At 50.7% G+C, this 22,902-nt stretch overlaps 1 protein-coding gene across 1 annotated transcript in view; it reads right to left on the bottom strand.

Annotated features, from left to right (window-relative positions):
• The window catches only part of LOC144947041 (zinc finger protein ZIC 5-like), a 31,101-nt gene extending 12,657 nt beyond the window's left edge, over nt 1-18,444 (bottom strand). Inside the window, exon 1 of the mRNA XM_078876188.1 lies at nt 17,002-18,444. Within this exon, the coding sequence (XP_078732314.1) occupies nt 17,002-18,214 (1,213 nt within the window). The 5' untranslated portion in view covers nt 18,215-18,444. The remainder of the gene's footprint in view (nt 1-17,001) is intronic.
• Nucleotides 18,445-22,902: the final 4,458 nt, after the last annotated feature.

Raw genomic sequence — 22,902 nt, 5'->3', positions numbered from 1 at the left:
TGAGAATCGGAACTTACGACCGTCCGCTAACTCGTGCCGGCCTTCATAGGTGCTCGCTAACAGCACTTGCCCCAGCAGTCCGTTAAGGCTATCCGGGGGATCTTTGTCTTGTGTTTCGGGTTTACATGGTGCAGTTGCGCGGTGCTTAACGCACTGCGCTCTGAACCTACACGCTGAGGTTTGATTCCGGCTACGGCGAATGATATCTCAATCGCTTATAATCCATCTTACTACCCCACCCCCTAACCCCACCACCCCAACGCGTTCCACCAACCCGCACTCACCACGGTGGTGAAGTATGGTCAAGAGACCACTCATAAGACCGAGGAGCGGGGGAGGTCTTCATCCAGCAGTGGCTTTAACATTATTTCGCAGATATTACTGTACAAATATGATTGTTTCACGCCGATGGGCTACATTTATTTATTTTTAAGTCAATGGGAATTCTCGCTCGAAATAAACATCGAGGCATTGGTGCGCAATATCCCGTTCACAGGCCCGGGCGAAAATTCCACGTTCCTATGGCGGGTGCGAGGACAGTGTCATGCATTCGACAACTGCTGTCGACTTGCCCACAAGGTGATGCTCGATTTTGTTGATGGAGCCGAGTGGACACCACCACACCCCACCCCGACCAGGATTTGAACTCGTAACCTCTACGATTGCCAGTCGTTCATTCAACCGCGGCAGCATTCATAACCAAATCGGGCCCCACGTTGGCGAGATGTTAACTACCTCGCCTGGTATACAGGAGGTCGTGGGTTCGATGCCGACCCTGACGCCTGCTGCTGTATATTTGGAGTTTGTGTGTCTTTCTGCACGTGGTCGCGTGGATTTTTCTCAGGATCATCCGGGGTTTTCTCTCCGCATTTGAAATCAACATCACGCGTTTAGAGTATTCGGCTGCTATACATTTCCACGCGATAAGCCACTTCGTTGAGCTATCGCTCATGAAAACGAACTATATAGCTCAATGGGCCTTAGCCGGTAAATAAAAAAGCAAGTTTGTTTATATTTTTATTCACATATATTTTTTTTCGTCGAAAAAAACATTTTTTTTTAATTCTTACAAAAACGCGTAGAGCCTAATGTCGCCAATATTTATTTGCTTAATTATCCATCACGAGCCGCAGTGCGCCGCGGGATGATCCGGGGGGGTTGTTTAGGCGATCGAGGACTCCCTCTGTCGAGACTCCGATGGGCGCGCCGAAAGCACGGCCGAACTGCTCGTAGCCAATGGGCACTCGGATTTTTAAAAAAATATAAAAGACGCGCGCGTCGAACGCGTGCAACGCCGTCTCGCACTTAGCACGTGCGGGGGGGGGGGGTGTGCAGGAGTAGAGCTGTTAGCGAGCACCTGTTAAGGCTGCGGTGTCCTATCGTGTGGCTTGGTTCCACGACTGGTTTAGACTCTCCCTTGTTGTTGTTGTTGTCTCTACACCAGTGCTAATGTTTACACCCACGCTGCACCAAGGTACCCATTTAAGGCTGAGTCGACCTAGGGTAGGTCCGGGACGAGAAGTTCGAATGCAACTGGCCACTGATGTTAGGCGTGGCCCGGGGAACCGAACTCAGGATGGGTGGGTTACGATTCGCTGCCCGTGACACACAAGACAAAGACCGCCTGTATAGCCTCAACAGATTGTAGGGGCAAGTGCTGTTTGCGTGCGCCTATTAAAGCCGGCACGGCACACAACGGAGGTGGGTGGCCAACACAACGCCCGGCCGCCTTTGTCTCCCCAGTGGCGATGTTTACACATTACACCAAGTACTCATGTGAGGCTGAGTTGACCTAGGGGAGGCCCACCACTGGTTCCGATAATCGTCACCGGTGTTGGCCGTGAGCGGGAATCGAACCCGGGTCGCCAGGTTCGTAACGCAGCGTAGCGCTAACCGCTGCACCACCGCTCCCCACATACACATACACACACATATATATACAGACACACGTGATACACACAGATACATACAACAAAAGACAAAGATCCCCCCATATAGCCTTGAACCCACTGTTGGTATAAGTGCTGTTAGCGAGCGCCTATTAAGACCCGCACGGTGCACGACGGGCTAAGGCGACGTGCCCGGTTACCAACCCACCTTTGTCTCTCTCTCTCTCTCTCTATTGCTGATACTTACACACCGCACCGGGTACTGATTCAAAGGGGAGCCGACCTCGGGTAGGCGAGGCTCGGGACAGGTTCAGATATCAGTCGCCACTGACATTATCCGTGACCGTCAATCGAATGTAGGTCCCTGGGTTCGTAGAGCGGTGCGCTAACCACTGCACCCACCAACCCCCCCTCCGCCGCTCCACACAGACACGTGCACACACGCACACAAAAGACAAAGGTGCCCCGTATAGCCTTCACAGACTTTTTTGGGGCAAGTGCTGTCAGCGAACGCATAATGAAGACCGGCACGTCACGCGAGGGAGTGGGTGGCCAGCACCACGCCCGGCCGCCTTCGTCTCCCGAGTTGTTTACACACCGCACCAGGTACACATTTTAGGCTGAGTCGACCTAGGGGAGGCCCATGCCCGATTAAAATAACCGCCACTGTTATTGTTGGTGAGCGGGATTCGATCTCGGGTCGCCGGATTCGAAGCGCAGTTCGCTAACCACTGCACCACCGCTCTCCACACACACACACATGCATACAAGGCCTGATTGAGATGTTGGTGGTGGTGGTGGTAACGAATATTGCTCTTCAGTCCGATTATTATTCCCGCAGTCCCCAAATCACAAATACCATCATTCTCCGACCCAGGGTGGAGCGGTGGCCCAGTGGTTAGCGCACTGTGCTATGAGTTCGATTTCCAGGCCAGGGCTAACATCAACAGCGGTTCGTGACATCAGTTTGTTGTTGATTGTGCTGCCTTATAAAATTGGTGAATTATATTTAGTGACTTTTCTCTATGTTGCACTCGTATCGTGTATGTGTTGCACCGTTTGTTGTTGTGACCTGCTGACCCGCCCGAACTTGACAGCTGCGTGAAAGAGTTTCACAGCTCATCGGATTCCACCTCCAGTCTAAATCAATATTCTGATCTGTACCAATCCTGCCCCCCACTCCGCTCCCCACCCTGTTCAACACACACACACCAGCCAGCATGGTGAAGTATGGTCAAACATCCCCCCCCCACTGCCCCATGACCGACAAAGTTCGGGGTAGCCTTCATCCAGCAGTGGATATGACAATCACACTCTTGCGCGGTGCGACGCTGCGTTTAGCGGTGCTGAATCGGTGGTTTGAATTCCACGTCTCTATGACGGGGCCATGTACATCCCTAGAACAGTTGCCTCGCGACTGCCCGCCAATGTTAATTGCTACGTTTGCTTGGGTAGAGGCGTAGCCCTGGAAGTGCTCGCTCCTGACACTGCTGGTGGAAGGACCTCCACTAGAGGGAGTTCCAAAGAGCCACTCTATGGAAGGTATTTAATTAAAAAGTTTTACTACCAACGCGTCTACAATGCATAGACCCTTTGTCATTCCACTGCTGGATGAAGGACTTTCCTCGCCGTGTTGATCGTGGGGGGGGGGCGGGGGTTGTTTGACCATACTTCACCACGCTGGTTAGCGAGGGATTGGTGGGCCATCCGAGGACCGCCGCTGATGTTAGCCGTGAGTCCTGGCTAAAGCGTTCATCGCGAAAACGTTTTGAGAATGAAGAACATTCAATCGAATTTGGCAACAAATAGTTTTTTTTTTATGTTGTTATTATTCTTAAGCAAATACTGTAATAAACTCTCTCTCTCTCTCCACGTCAGTAAATTTTTTACGCATTCCATCAGAAATACGATCTTCTGAGAGTATGTTTTTCAGCAGCAGCAGCAGCATTGATGTCATTTTAAAGACAACGCTGGACCCGTTTCGACACTCAGTGTTTTCATCAGCAGCAATCAGGCAAAGCCTGAACAATGCTGGTGAATTGCCAGATGTGCTATATGCAAGGTGTATATGTATATGCATGTTGCATTTCTGTCGCACAGTACGTAGCCAAACGTGCTCATCAGAGGTGCGGGGGGTGGACAACATTTCTCTGGGCAAGGTCCTTCACTGTGCCATGAATAAGGGTCATCGCCAGAAACGTTGCCGATCATATACTGCTCCTTTTAAGGCCAGATTAAATCATTCGGGTGCGTATTCGACAAACGCAGATGCATCATACAGCATACAAAACACCCAGTCGGGAGTGGTGGTGCAGAATGTTAATTACAAAGTAAATGACCCATCCCTTATCGTCATTGTTGTTATCAGTAAGTCGTCTCTGAAGTCAACCAACCCGATCCTTGAAACAAAGTTCGTCGACTGATGCTGCCACAAACTCAGTCAACAAACCACTCAACCAATTCGTCAACAGCACTGCCACTGAGAAGAAAACGTTACTTTGCGACGTGTCGGGCAACGGACCCTCGTGGTAGAAAGGTACCGAGGCCAAAGCAATTGATATTGCACTCTCCAATTATTATTCACTGTTACTGCGTCTCTCTGTCCCCTCGATCTCCCTGCTACGAGAAAGGTCCATTGCCAGTCACGTCAACTATATATTTTTTCTGTGTTGACGTTCTATCGATCACGGCAACGCACGAGATTAACGTCGCAAGTTGTCTCATTCCTCTGATAAGAGTTCATCGCGTAGCACGAGGCGTCCGCTGTTCATCCTATCCACATGGGTGTGCGTGCAATTTGATCATCATTTAGTGACGCAACAGCAACAACAATAATAATGATGATGATGATCTCGGTATAACGCATTGTTAATTCACTGCTGCATTAAGCCTCCCTTGCACCACCCCCACGTCGGGACAGAACAGAATCACAACATCACTCGCCTCTGATCCCAGTTTTCCGTGGCCAGGAATCGAACTCAGGTCGCCGGGTTAATGCTAAGCCACCGGTCCCAAAACGGTGGTTCATCATTACGCTAATTATGCACTTAATAAAAAAAAACGTAGCAGAATGCGTAATTCTGTATTTAATTAAAACGTGTCAGTGAATATGAATACGCACACACATTATTGTTATATATATGTCTGTGACGTATAGGTAATCCTTGCTGAGCACGGGCCCAAAGGCCCAATACGCAAAGCGACCAGTAACAAGCAGCACTGCTTAAGTTGTGCTCACAGATAAACGTAGCAATGTGGTACACGAGCGCTTCGGAAGGGAAGAATACAGTGCGGTGTTTGAACACAAGACACGTGCTGTCAAGAAGGGGCATTGCCCGAAACGTCGCCTATTAAATCTCTGTTTTTCTCCTTGTAAAGGCCACACAAAGACAAATACAACGATTCCGCCGTATAGCCTTCATCAGGCTGTCGGGGAAAGTGCTGTTAAGGGTGGGTGGCCAGCATCACGCCCGGCCACCTTTGTCACCCTAGCGGTCGATGTTTACGCACCGCACCAGGTACTCATTTGAGGCCGAGTCGACCTAGGGGAGGCCCAGAACCGCGTTCAGATAATCGTCACCGGTGTTGGCCGTGAGCGGGAATCGAACACGGGTCGCCGGGTTCGCAGCGAGGCGCGCTCACGGCAACAACCACCGCTCAATAAACAGCGTTGTTTATTGACGAATGTGTTTGCGTTTGTTGCTGTCGATTGTACTTGAGGCTGAGTCGACCTAGGGGAGGCCCCGCAGCCGCAGCAGCAAAGAAGAGAGACAGAGAGGAGTCATGAACAGCGGTTGTGGGAGAGATGAGTTGGCGATGGGACGACTCGTGATTGGAATCGCATCTGTCGCGAGCAGTCTACATGCCGCTCTGTTCACGTCTACATCAGCAACACACACACACGCTTCACACACACACAGACTGCACACACACTAAACACACACTACACACACACTAAACACTACACACACACACTACACACACCCCACACACACACTAAACTCTACACACACACTACACACACACACTACACACACACACTACACACACACACTACACACACACACTACACACACACACTACACACACACACTACACACACACTACACACACACTGCACACACTACACACACACTGCACACATTACACACACTACACACACACTACACACACTACACACACACTACACACACACACTACACACACACTACACACACACTACACACACACTGCACACATTACACACACTACACACACACTACACACACTACACACACTACACACACACCACACATACACTACACACACACACCAAACACTACACACACACTGCACACACACACTAAACACTACACGCACACACTACACACACACTAAACACTACACACACACACCACACACTACACACACACTACACACACTACACACACAACACACGCTACACACACTACACACACACACTACACACACCACACACTACACACACTACACACTACACACACACTAAACACTAAATACACACCACACACACTACACACACACTAAACACTACATACACACCACATACACACTACACACTAAACACACACACCAAACACTACACACACACGCTGCACACAAACTACACACTAAACACTGCACACACACTAAACACACTTCACACACGCCACACACACACCACACTATATACACACCACACACACTACACACACACGCGCCACGTAGACAAAGATCCCCCGTATAGCCTTAACAGACTGTAAGGGCAAGTGCTGTTAGCGAGCACCTATGAAGACCGGCACTGTATACGAGGGGTGGGTGGCCAGCACCACGCCCGGCCGCCTTTGTCTCTCCAGTGGCGATGCTTACACAACGCACCAGGTACTTATTTGAGGCTGAGTTGACCTAGGGGAGCCCGGTTCAGATAATCGTCACCGGTATTGGCCGTGAGCGGGAATCGAACCCGGGTCGCAAGGTTCGTAGCGCTAACCGCTACACTACCGCTCCCCACACACACACAACACACACACTACACACAGACACCCCACACACTCACACATATACCACACACACACACACACCCCACACACACTCACACACATACCATACTCACACACCCCACAAACAAACCACACACACACCCCACACACACACACATACCATACACACCTCACACACATACCATACTCACACATCCCACACACACATACCGCACACACACCCCACTCACACACACTCCACACTGCACACACTCACATACATACCACACACATCCCACACACACACCACACACACACATACCACACACGCCCCCACTCACACACACTCCACACCCACACTACACACACTCACATACATACCACACACACCCCACACTCACCCCACACTCACATTCTTCACACACTCCCCACACACACACCCCACCACACACACTCACACACACACACTAACACCCTACACACACCACACACACACCCCCCACGCACAATCTACACACACTCACACTCTACACACACACAACACACACACACTACACACACCCCCCACGCACACACCCCACACACACACACCCCACACACACACACCCCACACACCCTCACGCACACCCCACACACACACACACCCCCACACACACACACTCCACACACACACACCCCACACACACACACCCCACTCACATACACCCCACACACTACACACACACTCACACCCTACACACACTACACACACACTACACACACACTCACACCCCACACACACACACCCCACACACACTCACACACACTCACACACACCCCACACACACTCACACAGACCCCACATACACACACCCCACACACACACACCCCTCACACACACACTCCACCCACACACCCCCACCACACTCCACACACACTCACACACAACACACACACACACTACACCCCCCCCCACACACACACCCCCCCCCCCACACACACACCCCACACACACCCCTCACACACATACCCCACACCCCACACATACACACACGCGCACACACTACACACCCCACACATACACACCCTCACACACACCCCACACACACACACCCCACACACACACCCCACACACACACACTCTCCCCACACACACACACACACACCCCAGAAACACTCACACACACCCCACACACACACTCCCCACACACACACCCCACACACACACACCCCACACACACTGACACACCCCACACACACCCTACACACACACACACACCCCACACACACTCACACACACCCCATACACACACACCCCACACATCGGAAGTCTTCGCGAGGGACAGGGGCCCCATCTGTGTGTGCGCACAGGCAGTGAGTCTCCCCTTTCATATGGCAACTGTTTCTCTTTCTGCCAACTGCTCCTGGGAACAATATTACGAGCGTGAGAGTGTATATATGTATGTTTTACCCGCGCGGAGATAAAATAGACGAGCAATGTTGGAATAGGTAAAAGTTGCCAGCGATTTAATTGCCGGATATGTAGTTTGTTGAAAGTGAGAATTAGCAAAATCAGTATCTGCCCACGCGTGTGTCTGTGTGTGCGTCTGTGTGTGTGTGCGTGTGTTGTACGTGACTGTGTGTGTGCGTGTGTGTGTGCGTGTGTGTGTGTGTCTGTGTGTGTGCGTGTGTGTGTCTGTGTGTGTTCGTGTGTGTGTCTGTGTGTGTGTGCGTGTCTGTGTGTGTCTGTGTCTGTGTGTGTCTGTGTGTGTGTCTGTGTGTGTGTGTGTGTCTGTGTGTGTGCGTGTGTGTGTCTGTGTGGGGAGCGGTAGTGTATCGGTTAGCGCGTTGCGCTGTGAACCAGGCGACCCGGGTTCAATTCCCTCTCACGGCCAACATCAGTGACGATTATCTGAACCGGTCCAGGGCCTCCCCTCGGTCGGCTCAGCCTCAAATGAGTACCTGGTGCGGGTGTGTAAACATCGCCACTGGGGAGACAAAGGCGGTCGGGCGTGGTGCTAGTCACCCACCCCCTCGTGTACGGTTCGGGCCTTCATAGCTGCTCGCTAACAGCACTTGCCCTATAACACTATGTTAAGGCTATACGGGTGATCTTTGTTTTGTGTCTGTGTTGAAAGCGGTGGTGCAGTGGTTGGCGCACTGCGCTACGAACCCGGCGAGCCGAGTTCCCAACGCCGCCAGTGGCCACGACCTCAACCAGTCCTGAGCCTCTGCTTGGTCGACTCAGCCTCAAATTATTACGAGGAGCGGTGGGCAAACGTCACCACCGTGGAGACAAAGGCGGCCGGGCGTAGTTCTGTCCACCACACCCCCTAGTGCGCCGTGCCGGCATTCATAGGTGCTCGTGAACAGCACTTGCCCCAACAGTCCGTTAAAGGCTATACGGGGGATCTTTGTCTATTGTAAAGTATGCCGTGTTGTCGATCGATTGCAATGGTGATCGTGATGGTCATATGGCCATACTTCACCATGCTGGTCAGTGCGAATTGTTCAATAATAAATTAAAGGCTAATTCCGAAGTGAGTTTGGCAAAAGCATGTAAATTATTGTGGCCGTCTCAACGTATAATTTATTCAAATAAAAACTCTCAACTTTAATCAAATACACAATATATATATATATAAAATCTTTTCTGTTGTGTTTGTAATTTCACGTACGCGAATAACCCTTTAAAATTTTTTAAATAGGTTATTGATGCGTGCATTGGCCATTATCTGTAAAAAAAAAATCTAAGTTTGCAAGAGGGTCATTGCCCGAAACGTCACTGTATTTAATATATTGTAAAATAGACTACAATATATATTATGAATTTAGTGCTTTAATTTTTTTTCATATTGAAAAAGTTATAGGTTTATTATATTTTAATTTACTTGCATTATATATTATTACACTTTTCATTACAATAGAGTATTATACAAAGTACGCATCCGTACATAAAATAATATATTTTTTAAATATATATTGGTTCGTTAATTAAAGCGCTGTAAATTTAATTTCTCAAAATATTTTATTCATGACGTATCACAATGATAATAGTCGTAAAAATATGCGGATTTTTTTTAAGAATTCGCGACATAATAATTATGAATGCTATGCACATGTGTAACTCGAACTTTATTCGCAGAGGACATCGTTGACCGTGCTAATCGGAGTCGCGGGCACGGACAGACAACTAGTCGTTTGCAATGATACACAATTGCACCATAAATAATTCGTGTTTATTTTACACATTTATAGACAACACCAAAACCAACTAAAATCGTAAACCGTTTCAACAGCAGAGGTCGTGGAAAACACCGCGGCGTGTTTTCAATTGTATCTCAAACATTTTTACGAAAAGGAACCTCCGTAAAAATAAAAAAATATATATATAACTCCGGAATCCGAGACAGATGCTCATGAAAATCCACCGCGTGTTTTGCGTTAATGGCTTCAGCAGCATTGGTTTCACGTTTCACTTCCAAAGTATGGTGCGCTGACGGCACCCTCGACTTACGGGAGACAGTTGTTACGGACATAAATCCGTGGCAAAAAAACATTATTTGAACGCAAAGCCGTGCACTTTAAAAATACATATATTGTGCGTTCTAGTTATATGTGTAATTGTGTGTGTGTGTACATATACAAGCGGTAGTATAGCGGTTAGCGCGCTGCGCTCCGAACCCGGCGATCCGAGTTCGGTTATCGCTCACAGCCAACACCGGTGACGATTATCTGAACCGGTCCTGGGCCTCCCCTAGGTCGACTCAGCCTCAAATGAGTACCAGATGCGGTTGTGTAAACATCGAATCAGTATCTGCTGCGGTGTGTAAAGATCAGCATTGGGGAAACAAAGTCGATTGGGCGTGGTGCTGGCGCGCTAACCCTAACGTGTGCTATACGGGGGATCTTTGTATTTGATCTCGAACAGAATATACACACATCAGCCGGCGTCCAAGTGGATATTTACATCTCTGGATCGTGACGTTCATCCAGCAGTGGATTGACCATGACAGGTGATATCTGATGATGATAATGATATTCTACATTGGTGACCAACCACCACTGATTCACCAAGGCGGGTGAAATATGTTCAAAGAATCCGCACGACCCCCACGGACGCGGAGGTCAGTGAGTTGGGAAGTTGAAGGCGGACAACCCCTAATCCAGCAGTGGATTAACGGGAGGAACTGCACGCGTACACACTGCACATGCAGTACAGTATGCAATGTACTACGCAAGCGTGCATGCATATGTGGGTCGTAGAGTTGCGTTTTTGAGTATATCAACAAAGAACACGTGAGAGCTTTACTTTTCACGTCATTCGCGTCTGATACTCGTGCCCCACTCTCCCCGTCTCTACGCAATCAAGCGACGATTGTTCGACGAACAAGACTCACGTTGCCTTCCCATTAGCGCGATTGGCTCGGCACGGTAACGAAAGGAGTTTGACGTTCACGCGTGCACCTCCGTACGCTCAAGTGTTGTGAGCCTCTCCGTGTGTCGATTGTGTCGATGATGTTTATGTTAAACTGGACGGGGGGTACTGTGAACTCGAGCGAGCGAGTGAACGAGCAAAAAAAAAAAAGTCACTTCGTCCGCGTAATATTTTTTTTTGCTGTCCTTGATAACAATAATTTTTGTTTTATTGTTCGGGGCCGATCTCCCGGCTCGCCACCGCTATTGTGCAATGCGTGCGCTCACGTGGGTCTACATGCTTGGGAGGTTTCCGGGGTCGGCAACCTTCGACGGAGCAGCGACACACGCGGCTCTCTGATTGTTGAAGGACTGTTGCTTCTTCGTGACAGTTACTTATTAAGGAGACCATCTCACCTCGAACAACTACAAAAAAATTATCTTATTGTTAGTTTCGTTGGCGACCTCCTGGGTTAGGGTTACAGCGCCACGAGTTGCTGGCAAGGGTAGCAGCTGTGATCCGCAGTAGAACCCAACTTTGCTGGCGAGTGATAGACAGACAGACAATCTTGTGTCGTGATACAGTATCCCGGGGTTTTTGCCGAGCCACAGGCCGAAATAAGCGATTAAATACGCCAAACGGCCAGCGACAAACAGGTTGTAATAGCTCGGTGTATGATTCTTGAAATCATGAGCAAGGTTGTGTTTTTTGACCGTGTAATAGAAATCTTGGAGGGAAGAGGCGACGATGATGGGAGGGCATCGAATTCTAGAGTGGATCGGTGCACGGGAAAGAAGCAGAGAGGGAGTGGTGATGGCCTGTGGTGTGGTGAGTGAGTGAGTGATTGGGCGAGAGGGTGAGTGAGTGGGTGAGTGAGTGGGCGAGAGGGTGAGTGTGTTGTTGTGACCTGCACTGTGGTGAGCGAGGGGTTGAGTGATTGAGCGAGTGGGTCAGTGGGTGAGTGAGTGGGTGAGTGAGTGAGAGGGTGAATGTGTTGTTGTGACCTGCAGTGTGGTGAGCGAGGGGGTGAGTGGGTGAGTGATTGAGCGAGTGGGTCAGTGGGTGAGTAAGTGGGTGAGTGAGTGAGTGAGAGGGTGAATGTGTTGTTGTCACCTGCAGTGTGGTGAGTGAGAGGGTGAGTGGGTGAGTGATTGGGCGAGAGGGTGAGTGAGTGGGTGAGTGAGTGGGCGAGAGGGTGAGTGGGTGAGTGAGTGGGTGGGTGAGTGTGTTGTTGTCACCTGCAGTGTGGTGAGTGAGAGGGTGAGTTTGTGTGTGAGTGACTGGTGAGTGAGTGTGTTGTTGTGACGTGCAGTGTGGTGAGTGAGTGGGTTGGTGAGTGGGTGGTTAAATTGAATCATTAAAATCATCACACACCGACTTTTCTTGAGTGCGAGTGGACTTTCTACACGACATCATATCTTTAATTAAGGGGCACTGAAATTATCACGAAATAAAAATGGCACATTAACATATAATGCCATTGATTAACTCGGGAACGCCCCACTGAGTCTCAAGACTACATGTACAGGAGGTTGCTGCTAACCATTGGGCTGTTCGGCCAATTCCATTACACGGTGAGAGTTTTGACGATACGCGCGGTACACACAAGGGGGGGGCGATATCCAAAACGCCGCACAGATAGATTCAATAAAACAGACAGGAACGAACTGCAAACCGTGCGCGGACACGACCCTAAAAATATCGGTACCGCATTCCCCAGATTAAAAACCTTTCCGGAATTAAAGACGCCGCTCCGGTTTTTTTTGTTTACGCAGTTTCAATTACGGGTCCACGCAACAACAACAACAACAGCAAAAAATCTGTTCTTACACACAGACACACTTACTTACACGTACCCACCGGATTATAAGACGCAGTCGTCGTCCCCCCCACCCCACCCACCTCTCTGCTTTTAAAAAAGAAATACAGGGCCGGTAAAAGTCCGCGCTTTGTGTTTCAGCTGAGGCGAAGAGTCACGCAACTCCTGACTCGTGTGCTCCTTAACAACAATAATAATAATCACGGTACGTATGACGAACAGTACAGAGGGCTAAACAGCGTGTGAGGCGAACAGTACTTGGGCTAACCTCGCGGGAAGCTAACAGAACGTAGGGCTAACAGCCCCCATGGATAACGGTACTTGGAGCGAGCACTGCTTAGATTTAGCAGTACCTAAAGCTAACAGTGCTTAGATTTAGCAGTACCTAGAGCGAGCAGTACTTAGATTTAGCAGTACTTGGAGCTAGCAGTACGCAAGGCTAAAAGCTGACGGTATGTGGATGACTTACGGGGATAGAAGACAGTCGTTATACTGGGTAGAGAGTCGTGATACTGGGTAGAGAGTCGTGATACTGGGTAGAGAGTCGTGATACCGGGTAGAGAGTTGTGGTACTGGGTAGAGAGTAGTTATACCGGGTAGAGAGTCGTGATACTGGGTAGAGAGTCGTGATACTGGGTAGAGAGTCGTGATACCGGGTAGAGAGTTGTGATACTGGGTAGAGAGTCGTGATACCGGGTAGAGAGTCGTGATACTGGGTAGAGAGTCGTGATACTGGGTAGAGAGTCGTGATACTGGGTAGAGAGTCGTTATACCGGGTAGAGAGTTGTGATACTGGGTAGAGAGTCGTGATACTGGGTAGAGAGTCGTGATACTGGGTAGAGAGTCGTGATACTGGGTAGAGAGTAGTTATACCGGGTAGAGAGTCGTGATACTGGGTAGAGAGTCGTGATACTGGGTAGAGAGTCGTGATACCGGGTAGAGAGTTGTGATACTGGGTAGAGAGTCGTGATACCGGGTAGAGAGTCGTGATACTGGGTAGAGAGTCGTGATACTGGGTAGAGAGTCATGATACTGGGTAGAGAGTCGTTATACCGGGTAGAGAGTTGTGATACTGGGTAGAGAGTCGTGATACTGGGTAGAGAGTGGTTATACCGGGTAGAGAGTCGGGATACTGGGTAGAGAGTCGTGATACTGGGTAGAGAGTCGTGATACTGGGTAGAGAGTAGTTATACCGGGTAGAGAGTTGTGATACTGGGTAGAGAGTCGTGATACTGGGTAGAGAGTCGTGATACTCGGTAGAGAGTCGTGATATCGGGTAGAGAGTCGTGATACTGGGTAGAGAGTCGTGATACTGGGTAGAGAGTCGTGATACTTGGTAGAAAGTCGTGATACTGGGTAGATAGTCGTGATACTGGGTAGATAGTCGTGATACTGGGTAGAGAGTCGTGATACTGGGTAGATAGTCGTGATACTGGGTAGAGAGTCGTGATACTGGGTAGAGAGTCGTGATACTGGGTAGAGAGTCGTGATACTGGGTAGAGAGTCGTGATACTGGGTAAAAAGTCGTGATACTGGGTAGAGAGTCGTTATAACGGGTAGAGAGTCGTGAATCCGGGTAGAGAGTTGTGATACTGGGTAGATAGTCGTGATACTGGGTAGAGAGTTGTGATACCGGGTAGATAGTCGTGATACTGGGTAGATAGTCGTGATACTGAGTAGAGAGTCGTGATACTGGGTAGATAGTCGTGATACTGGGTAGATAGTCGTGATACTGAGTAGAGAGTCGTGATACTGGGTAGAAAGTCGTGATACTGGGTAGAGAGTCATTATACTGGGAAGAAAGTCGTTATACTGGGTAGCGAGTCGCTCTACTGGGGAGAAGACCGTCACTCTAGCAGGTAGGCGGTCACTCTAGCGGTCGCGAGAAGGGAAGACGTGACTCTTGAACCATTAATTCTAGATTTGAAGCTTTCGTGACTGCAAGGATTCATACTCTTAGGTCTTTTCGGTAAAGTCACGTAGGTAAAAAATAAATAATAAAAATAAATAATAAAAATAATACTTGATACAGCAATTGTGCTGTGACTGTTCCATCTGAAGACGGAGGCTTGTGTGGCCTCCGAAACGTCGTGATTTATTATTTTATTTCTATTATTTCTTGAAACCTTCCCATGAGCCTCCCAACCCCACCGTGAGCCCCTTCCGACCCAACAGCGGCTCCAGTACAGACGACGTGACGAGTTGAAACGAGTACCACCGATAATGCCCCCTTCTCCACCACCACCACCACTCCCCCACTCCTTGCCCCCCCCCCTCCCCGCCATCCCCACCACCCCTACCTCGAGATGAGCCCAAAGCCGGGTTCCCAACATGCGGAGACGGTCAAGCAAACACGGGGACCGCACAGACATCCGCGGTGCTGGAGAAGGAGGGGGGCTGGAGGGGTGGTTTGTGATTCATCCGGTCTCTCATTTTTCATTCTATTGATTGCATCCAACCGGCCAATCAATTCCGGTGTGACGCGACCCTTCCGAAACTACCGTATTAGCAAGAGCGTCGAGTGAGTCTCCTCCTTGCCTCCGATGGGCAAACGAAGCACGCTCGGCCGTGCCTTGCTATGATTGTTTCACGATAATGGATGGACGAGCAGTTTGCCGTTCCACATTGGGATACTTAACGTTATGTGTTTGTTAATATATGCGTTGTCGCACGCCGTCATCATCATCGTCGTCATGATGACGATGATGACGACGGTGACGATGACGACGATGATGATGATGACGACGATGACGATGACGACGGTGACGACGATGATGATGATGACGACGATGATGTTCGAGACGAGAGCTGGAAACCCGAGGCGGATATCTAACTCTCGCTCAACGCGCGCTCGAGTCCGTTTTTCGCGCAACAACACGTTACTTTGTGGCACGTTACTTTGGGGCGCGTTACTTTGACGTTACTTTGGGACGCGTTACTTTCGCGAACGCAGCAGCAACCCCATCCCAAACGCATCCAGAAAATCCGTCCAGCAAGCACTTTCGCGTGTACACACACACGTGTACACACACACGTGTACACACACACACACGTACACACACACGTGTACACACACACACGTGTACACACACACGCGTGTACACACAGACGTGTACACACACACTCTCCCTCCCGTAGACCCAACCATAACCCCCCCCTCATCCTCCCACACATCACATCCCATCCCATCAACCGCCCCACCTACCTATGTACACACACACGTGTACAAACACACGTGCACACACACACGTGTACACACACTCTCGCGTGTACACACACACACGTGTAGATACACACGTGTACACACTCGTGTACACACACACATGTACACACACGTGTACACACACACGTGTACACACATATTAAAAAACACACGTGTACACACACAAACGTGTACACACACACGTGTACACACATACGTGCACATACACACACACGTGTACACACACGTGTACACACACTCTCGCGTGTACATACACACACACACGTGGACACACACTCGTGCACACACACGTGTACACACACGCGTGTACACACACACACGTGTACACACACTCTCGCGTGTACACACACACACACGTGTACACACACACGTGTACACGCACACGTGTGCACACACCCACTCGCGTGTACACACACGTTTAAAAACACACGTGTACATACACTCACGTGTACACACACGTTTAAAAACACACATGTACACACACAAACGTGTACACACACACGTGTACACACATACGTGCACACACACACACGTGTACACACACGTGTACACACACTCTCGCGTGTACATACACACACGTGTACACACACTCGTGCACACACATCTGTACACACACACACACATGTACACACACACGTGTACACACACGTGCACACACACACGTGTACACACACTCTCGCAAGCGGAGTGCCGTTTACCTGTGTGCGTCCTCTTGTGGATCTTGAGGTTCTCGGAGCGAGCGAACACCTTGCCGCAGGCGGGGAAGGGGCACGGGAAGGGCTTCTCGCCCGTGTGCACCCTGATGTGGTTCACCAGCTTGTACTTGGCCTTGAAGGGCTTCCCCTCGCGGGGACACTCGTCCCAGTGGCACACGTGGTGGGCCTGCTCGGGCCCACCCACGTGCTCTCCCGTGACGTGCGCCACCAACTCGTGCATGCTCGCGAACGTGTGTCCGCATGCTTTGGGCGCTCCTCCCTGCTGCTGCTGCTGCTGCTGATGCTGCTGATGATGGTGATGGTGATGCTGCTGCAGGGACTGGACAGGACCCCTCTCTGCCCAGCGGCACAGCAGCTCCTGTTTCACGGACTGGCGCATGTAGCGGAAGAAAGCGCCAGAACTGAATCCGTGGAGCGACGAGCCCGCGGCCGCGGCAGCTGCAGCAGCTGCGGCAGCCGCGGCCGCCGCGGCCGCCGCAGCCGAGAAGGGGTCCGGGGTGCGACCGAGCTGAGCTGCGTACTCTGCGTGGTGGTGGTGGTGATGGTGATGGTGGTGCCGCGCGTAAACGTCGAGCGGCAGTGCGAGACGCATCTGCCCGTTGAGTCCGTGACCGCCTCCGTGCGGAACCTGCTCCCTGTGCCCTTGGCCACCGCCACCAACTCCTCCTCCTCCTCCTCCGCTGCTCACGGCGTCTCCGAGCGGGTCGTTGAGGCCGGGCATCGCTGTTGTGGCAGCCACCGCCGCCGCTGCCGTGATGTTCTGGCGTATGATGAAGTCTCGTCCGCCGGAGTAGTTGGCACGCGCAACGGGACTCCCATAGTCCACCCCGCCCGCGACAGAAGCACTAAAGCCACCCGCGGTGGTGGCGGTGGTGGTGGTGGCGTGGTGGTGCTGGTGGTGGTGGTGGTGGGACCCCGCCAGGAGATCGGCGTGTCCCGGCAGATGGGGAGGGGGGCTTAATTTAAGGGCGGATCCTGAGACTTCCCCGGGCGGTCCGAATGCGTGCGACGCCGCCTGGGACCCCCCCGCAGTGCCCTCGACGGAGGGGTGAGTGAGCGGCTGCGACTGCGGGTAGCCGGCGAAGTCGCTGAAGGCCGAGCCGGCGAGGGTCTGGCACGCGTGCTGGTGGCTCACGGCAAGGTCCACCAACCTCAGCGCCTGGTTTCGTTTAACCGCCGCGGCCGACGATTCCATTTCGCGCGGAGAAGGATGTAGTTTGTTGTTGATGATGTTCGTAGCCTTCTCTGCACACTTTCGAGGAATTTTTTTGGGTTAGCCGCTGTCTTCTTGCTTTCTTTCCGCGGCTCAACTCTCGTTCGCGTCTTTTTTTTTTGGTGGAGGAGGGGAGGGGGGTGATGTCCACCACCCCCCTCCTTTTTGAGTTTTCTCTCCTCCTAAACCCCACCACCCACCCACCCACAAATCTCTCCCCCCACCACACCCTCTTCCACACACCCACCACCACCCCCTTGCACCCCCCCGCCCCCACCAACTCGCGTTGCAATACCCCGTTAAGTCACCTAACCAACGACAAGAAAAGTTACGGAGCGCATCATTGAGCCGGATGGAGTGAACAGCCAACGGGCGGCTCGGAGCGCGAGACGCAAAGCGGTGAGAGAGAGAGATCGGAAGAGAGAGAGAGGAGTGGAGAGAGCGTTGGAGCTCTCTCTCTCTCCTCCTCCTCCGCTGTGGTTCCCGACTCTCTCCCACTCCACGAGGTTCGCCCCAATCTTAATAGGAGCGCCCGATCCGAGCGGGGACGGCGGCCGCGCGCGCGCGCGCGCGACACCTGGCGCGCGTGACGTCACCGCACCAACATTCACTTCTGCTCGATGGACGCACGCGATTGGGCAGCGGCTCGGTGATTGACAGCTTCTCTCTCGCCCCCCCCCCGCCCCCACCCTGTGACCCCCCCCCCCCCCATCTCTTTCCACTCACCCAACCAACCACCCCCCCCCCTCCACCATACAGACCCCTCTCCTACCCTACCCAACCTCAACCCCCTGCTATCACCTCCCTCTGCAACCCTGCACCCACCCCGTTCATCACCCCAACCCCCCCACCCCACCCCACCCAGCACCCCCCTTGTCCTCATCACAATCTCCACACGGCTCCCTCGGCCCAACCACCTCCCTCTTACCTCCTCCCGCTGTCCCGTCCTCTCCTCCTACTCCCCCAACTCGGCACCCTCCCCCCCCCATCGCCACCCTCCCTCCCTCCCTCCTCCACCTCCTCCTCAACCTCCTCCCTTACCCCTTTCACTCTCCGCGTTCCAGCCTCGCACTCGCCGCCAACACGCTAAGTACAGTATTCCGCGTGTACGTTGTGTGTGTGTGCGTGCGTGAAACGCTCTACGACTGTACGTGATTCACCACGTACAGTAAGTACAAATGTGTAATCACAACAACAGCAACAACAGACAGACAAACAAACACATCGTTCGTGGGGGAATTCATTCGCGCGCTCACAGAAACTCGCGCGCACGAGACGAGAAGACGCGCGCGTAGGGAGGGGGAAAGGAGGGGAGACGTGGCCCACACGTCGAGCGAGAAGAAGTTTGGCCAAACGAAACAAGGACGACAACAACAATAACAACAACAACAAGCGACTAAAGAAAGGGGGGCCCCCTTGCCCGAAACGTCGCCTATTGCGCCTGCTATTTGAAGCTCGCGCACCCACGCGCAAAGCGCAGCACGCGTGCCTTTAAAGCGGCATCGTAAAACACAAAACAACGGCAAAGGTCCCCCGTGTAGCCTGTTCGCAGGCTGTTTTGGGGCTGGCGCCGTTAGCAGCGAGTAGCAGCGCCTATGAAGGCCGGCACGTCATTACGAGTGGGGTGAGTGGGCCAGCATCACGCCCGGCCGCCTTTGTCTCCCCAGTAGCGATGTATACAACAAAGATTAGCAAACATATCCCCCGTATAGCCTGTAACAGACTGTAGGGGCAAGTGCTGTTAGCGAGCACCTATAAAGGCCGGCACGGCACACGAGGGGGTGGGTGGCCAACACCACGCCCGGCCGCCTTTGTCTCCCTAGCGGCGATGTTTACACACAGAATAAGGTACTCATTTGAGGCCGAGTCGACCTAGAGGAGGCCCGGGACCGGTTCAGATAATCGTCACCGGTGTTGGCCGTGAGCGGAGAATCGAACTCGGGTCGCCAGGTTCGCAGCGCAGCGTAGCGCTAACCGCTACACCACCGCTCACCAACTATGTATACAACACACACACGCATGCAAAGTGCGTCTCTCATTCTTTGGTCATTAGCCTACAAGCCTGTCGTATTAACATTATCCAGCAGCAGCAGCATTGTTTACAAAATTAAAACTCAGAAGCGGGTTCCCCACCCCCATTTCCGCCTCTGAGTCTCATCAGCAGAGCCAGGCTTTGTCACACAAGGTCACGTTGCTCTGTCAGACGTCAGCGCTTAGTCGACAAGACGCATATCCCCAAGTGACCAACAGCAGCAGCAACGCAAAGAGCAACTTGGTATTAACCTCGACACGGGTTCCCCGAGTTAATCTGTACAGTTTAGCACGCAGGAGGCTTTCGCGACGAATATCATCCACAATAGAGAGGTTCTTTTGTGGGTTAAATCGCGTAAATATATAAATGTGTCGTTAAAACCCGCCACCAGCCGACACAGCCAACGAGTAAGGGTTGTCACGTAAACAGAACGTGGACAATTCGTCACTAATGTCAGGATGACAAAAAGAAGAATCGGAAATCGAGGCCTGCAATCTACGACATTTACGAATGATCTTAATGCTGTGTAAATCTCTGAGCGCAGTTCCCTACAACGCTGATTCGTTATAGCGCGCTCTTATTCGCGGGTATTATTTATTAATTAAAAAATAAACATAATTTTTGTTTATTTTACATTTTTTGTTGTTGTTGCGTTTAGGATCGATCCCAAATGTCTGACGCCACGGGAGATGGCGGTGACTTAGTGTCGCGTATGGGATGCGTGACCCCCAGGCGTGCGGTGTGACGTCACCTTTGTGATCACGTGAGGCGCACGCTCAAAGAAGACGAAAATAAGACGCACATTTAAACATGGTCCGAAAATCCAGAAGAGGTCAAAAGCTAAAAATCTATGACTATCTTTGGTTTTTTTACAACGCAAATCTCATCATCCCAATTATTAACACTCAATAGCGTATCCATTGCAGGGTCAGGCGCACAGGTTGTGTTTGTAAATCGTACTACAATGTTGGTGTGACTACACTATTGCAGCATTCGTTACAATACAATGCTGTTTGGAGTTGCATTTCCATTCACACGCAATGTACGTATTAATAAATAAAACACGGGCGTGTGCACGTGTGTGTGTGTGTGTGTGTTCGCTCGTGCGTATATACAGTATCTGTCCCACGTTTACAGCCAAATTAAAATTCCTGCACAATTGAAACACACAAAAACAAACCCATCGCACATGACATAACGTAAATATATATACACAAACAAAATTCAGTCTCTGCAGATACAGTAAATACCTCGATATACGAAGTAAATCGGTTTCTGGAGCTTCGTTCACATATTTAAACTTCGTTTACTGAATAACTTATAACATTACGACTACGTAGATGCCGTTCGCAGCCTTCGCGACTGCCATTTCATACTAAAACAACTTCATAACTCGCCATTAATATTGCAAACAAAGAAGTGGTTCATTGAAAATTACGTCATATTTGACACCGTACAGTACGACGGTTAAAATGAATAAAAACAAACGTAGTGTCTTGTCAAATATATTCACACTCTCCAGCGTAGCTCATCGGTGCATTAAAATGGTCGCAACCATTATTTAGTTCATATTCTTAGGTCTTTTCGGTAAAGTCACGTAGGTAAAACATCAAAATTAATAAAAAAAAATAAAAATAAAATAAAAATAAAGATCACGACGTTTCGGAGTATGAATCCTTGCAGTCACGAACGTTTCAAATCTAGCATTATTTAGTTATTGAGGCGCATCTCTATCAATTCATTTACCCAGGAGGCTTTCGAATCGCCATTATTTTAAACGCCTCGTTCCGCCGCAAATTCACGCACGTGTCGAGTGCATTCGCATTTCGAGCTGGTAACTGTAAATCAAATAACAAAAAGAAGTGAGCCCCAAAGTGTTCTATCTGCGTAATCCTGGAACGCCACGAGTCCCGACCGGTGGCACGCTAGGTGGACGATTTCACTTTCGCCGTTCCGTCTCCTGCGCTTGACAAAACCACGGTGAATTGAGCGACGATTATTGGGCAATTGATGCCAGCTGGGTTATGCCCATAGAAAATTCACGCTCAAGAAGGGAGCCGTAGTTCAAAACGTCGCGGATTATATTTATATATTATTTTAAGGACACCCCCCCCCCCCCAGACACACACACACACACTGTGTTGTTATTAACACGAGACGTGTTGAATTTGTTGTTGTTGTTGTTGTTATTAATTGTGCTTGTACGCCACTGCCCCCAACGCAGCAGTAGCATCACACTGCGATTTGTGTCCGAGTAGAATGTGGTTGATGGTGGAACCTTCCGCACTGCTTTGCAAACCGGCGTCAATGATGAAAACAATTGATTCATAATTGTGAGGTTTTTTTTCGTAGCTGCAGTATTTTCCGGAATATAAGACGCGCTCTCTCCCCTCGCCTCACCCCCCTCTATTTTAAAACGATGATGAGGAGTTGGGGGGGGGGGTGCGTCTTATAATCCGGTAGTTGTGCGCGCGCGTGTGTGGATCACCAGAGCCGTATAACTTTATTGACACACACGGCACGAGTTTGTGTGGAGGGGTGGTGCGTCTTATAATCCGGTAGTTGTGCGCGCACGTGTGTGGATGACCAGAGCCGTATAACTTTATTGACACACACAACACAAGTTTGTGTGTGTGTG

The sequence above is a fragment of the Lampetra fluviatilis genome, chromosome 43 (assembly GCF_964198595.1).
Source record: "Lampetra fluviatilis chromosome 43, kcLamFluv1.1, whole genome shotgun sequence".
Lineage (NCBI taxonomy): Eukaryota > Metazoa > Chordata > Hyperoartia > Petromyzontiformes > Petromyzontidae > Lampetra > Lampetra fluviatilis.
This window is presented reverse-complemented; position numbering and strand designations above follow the sequence as displayed.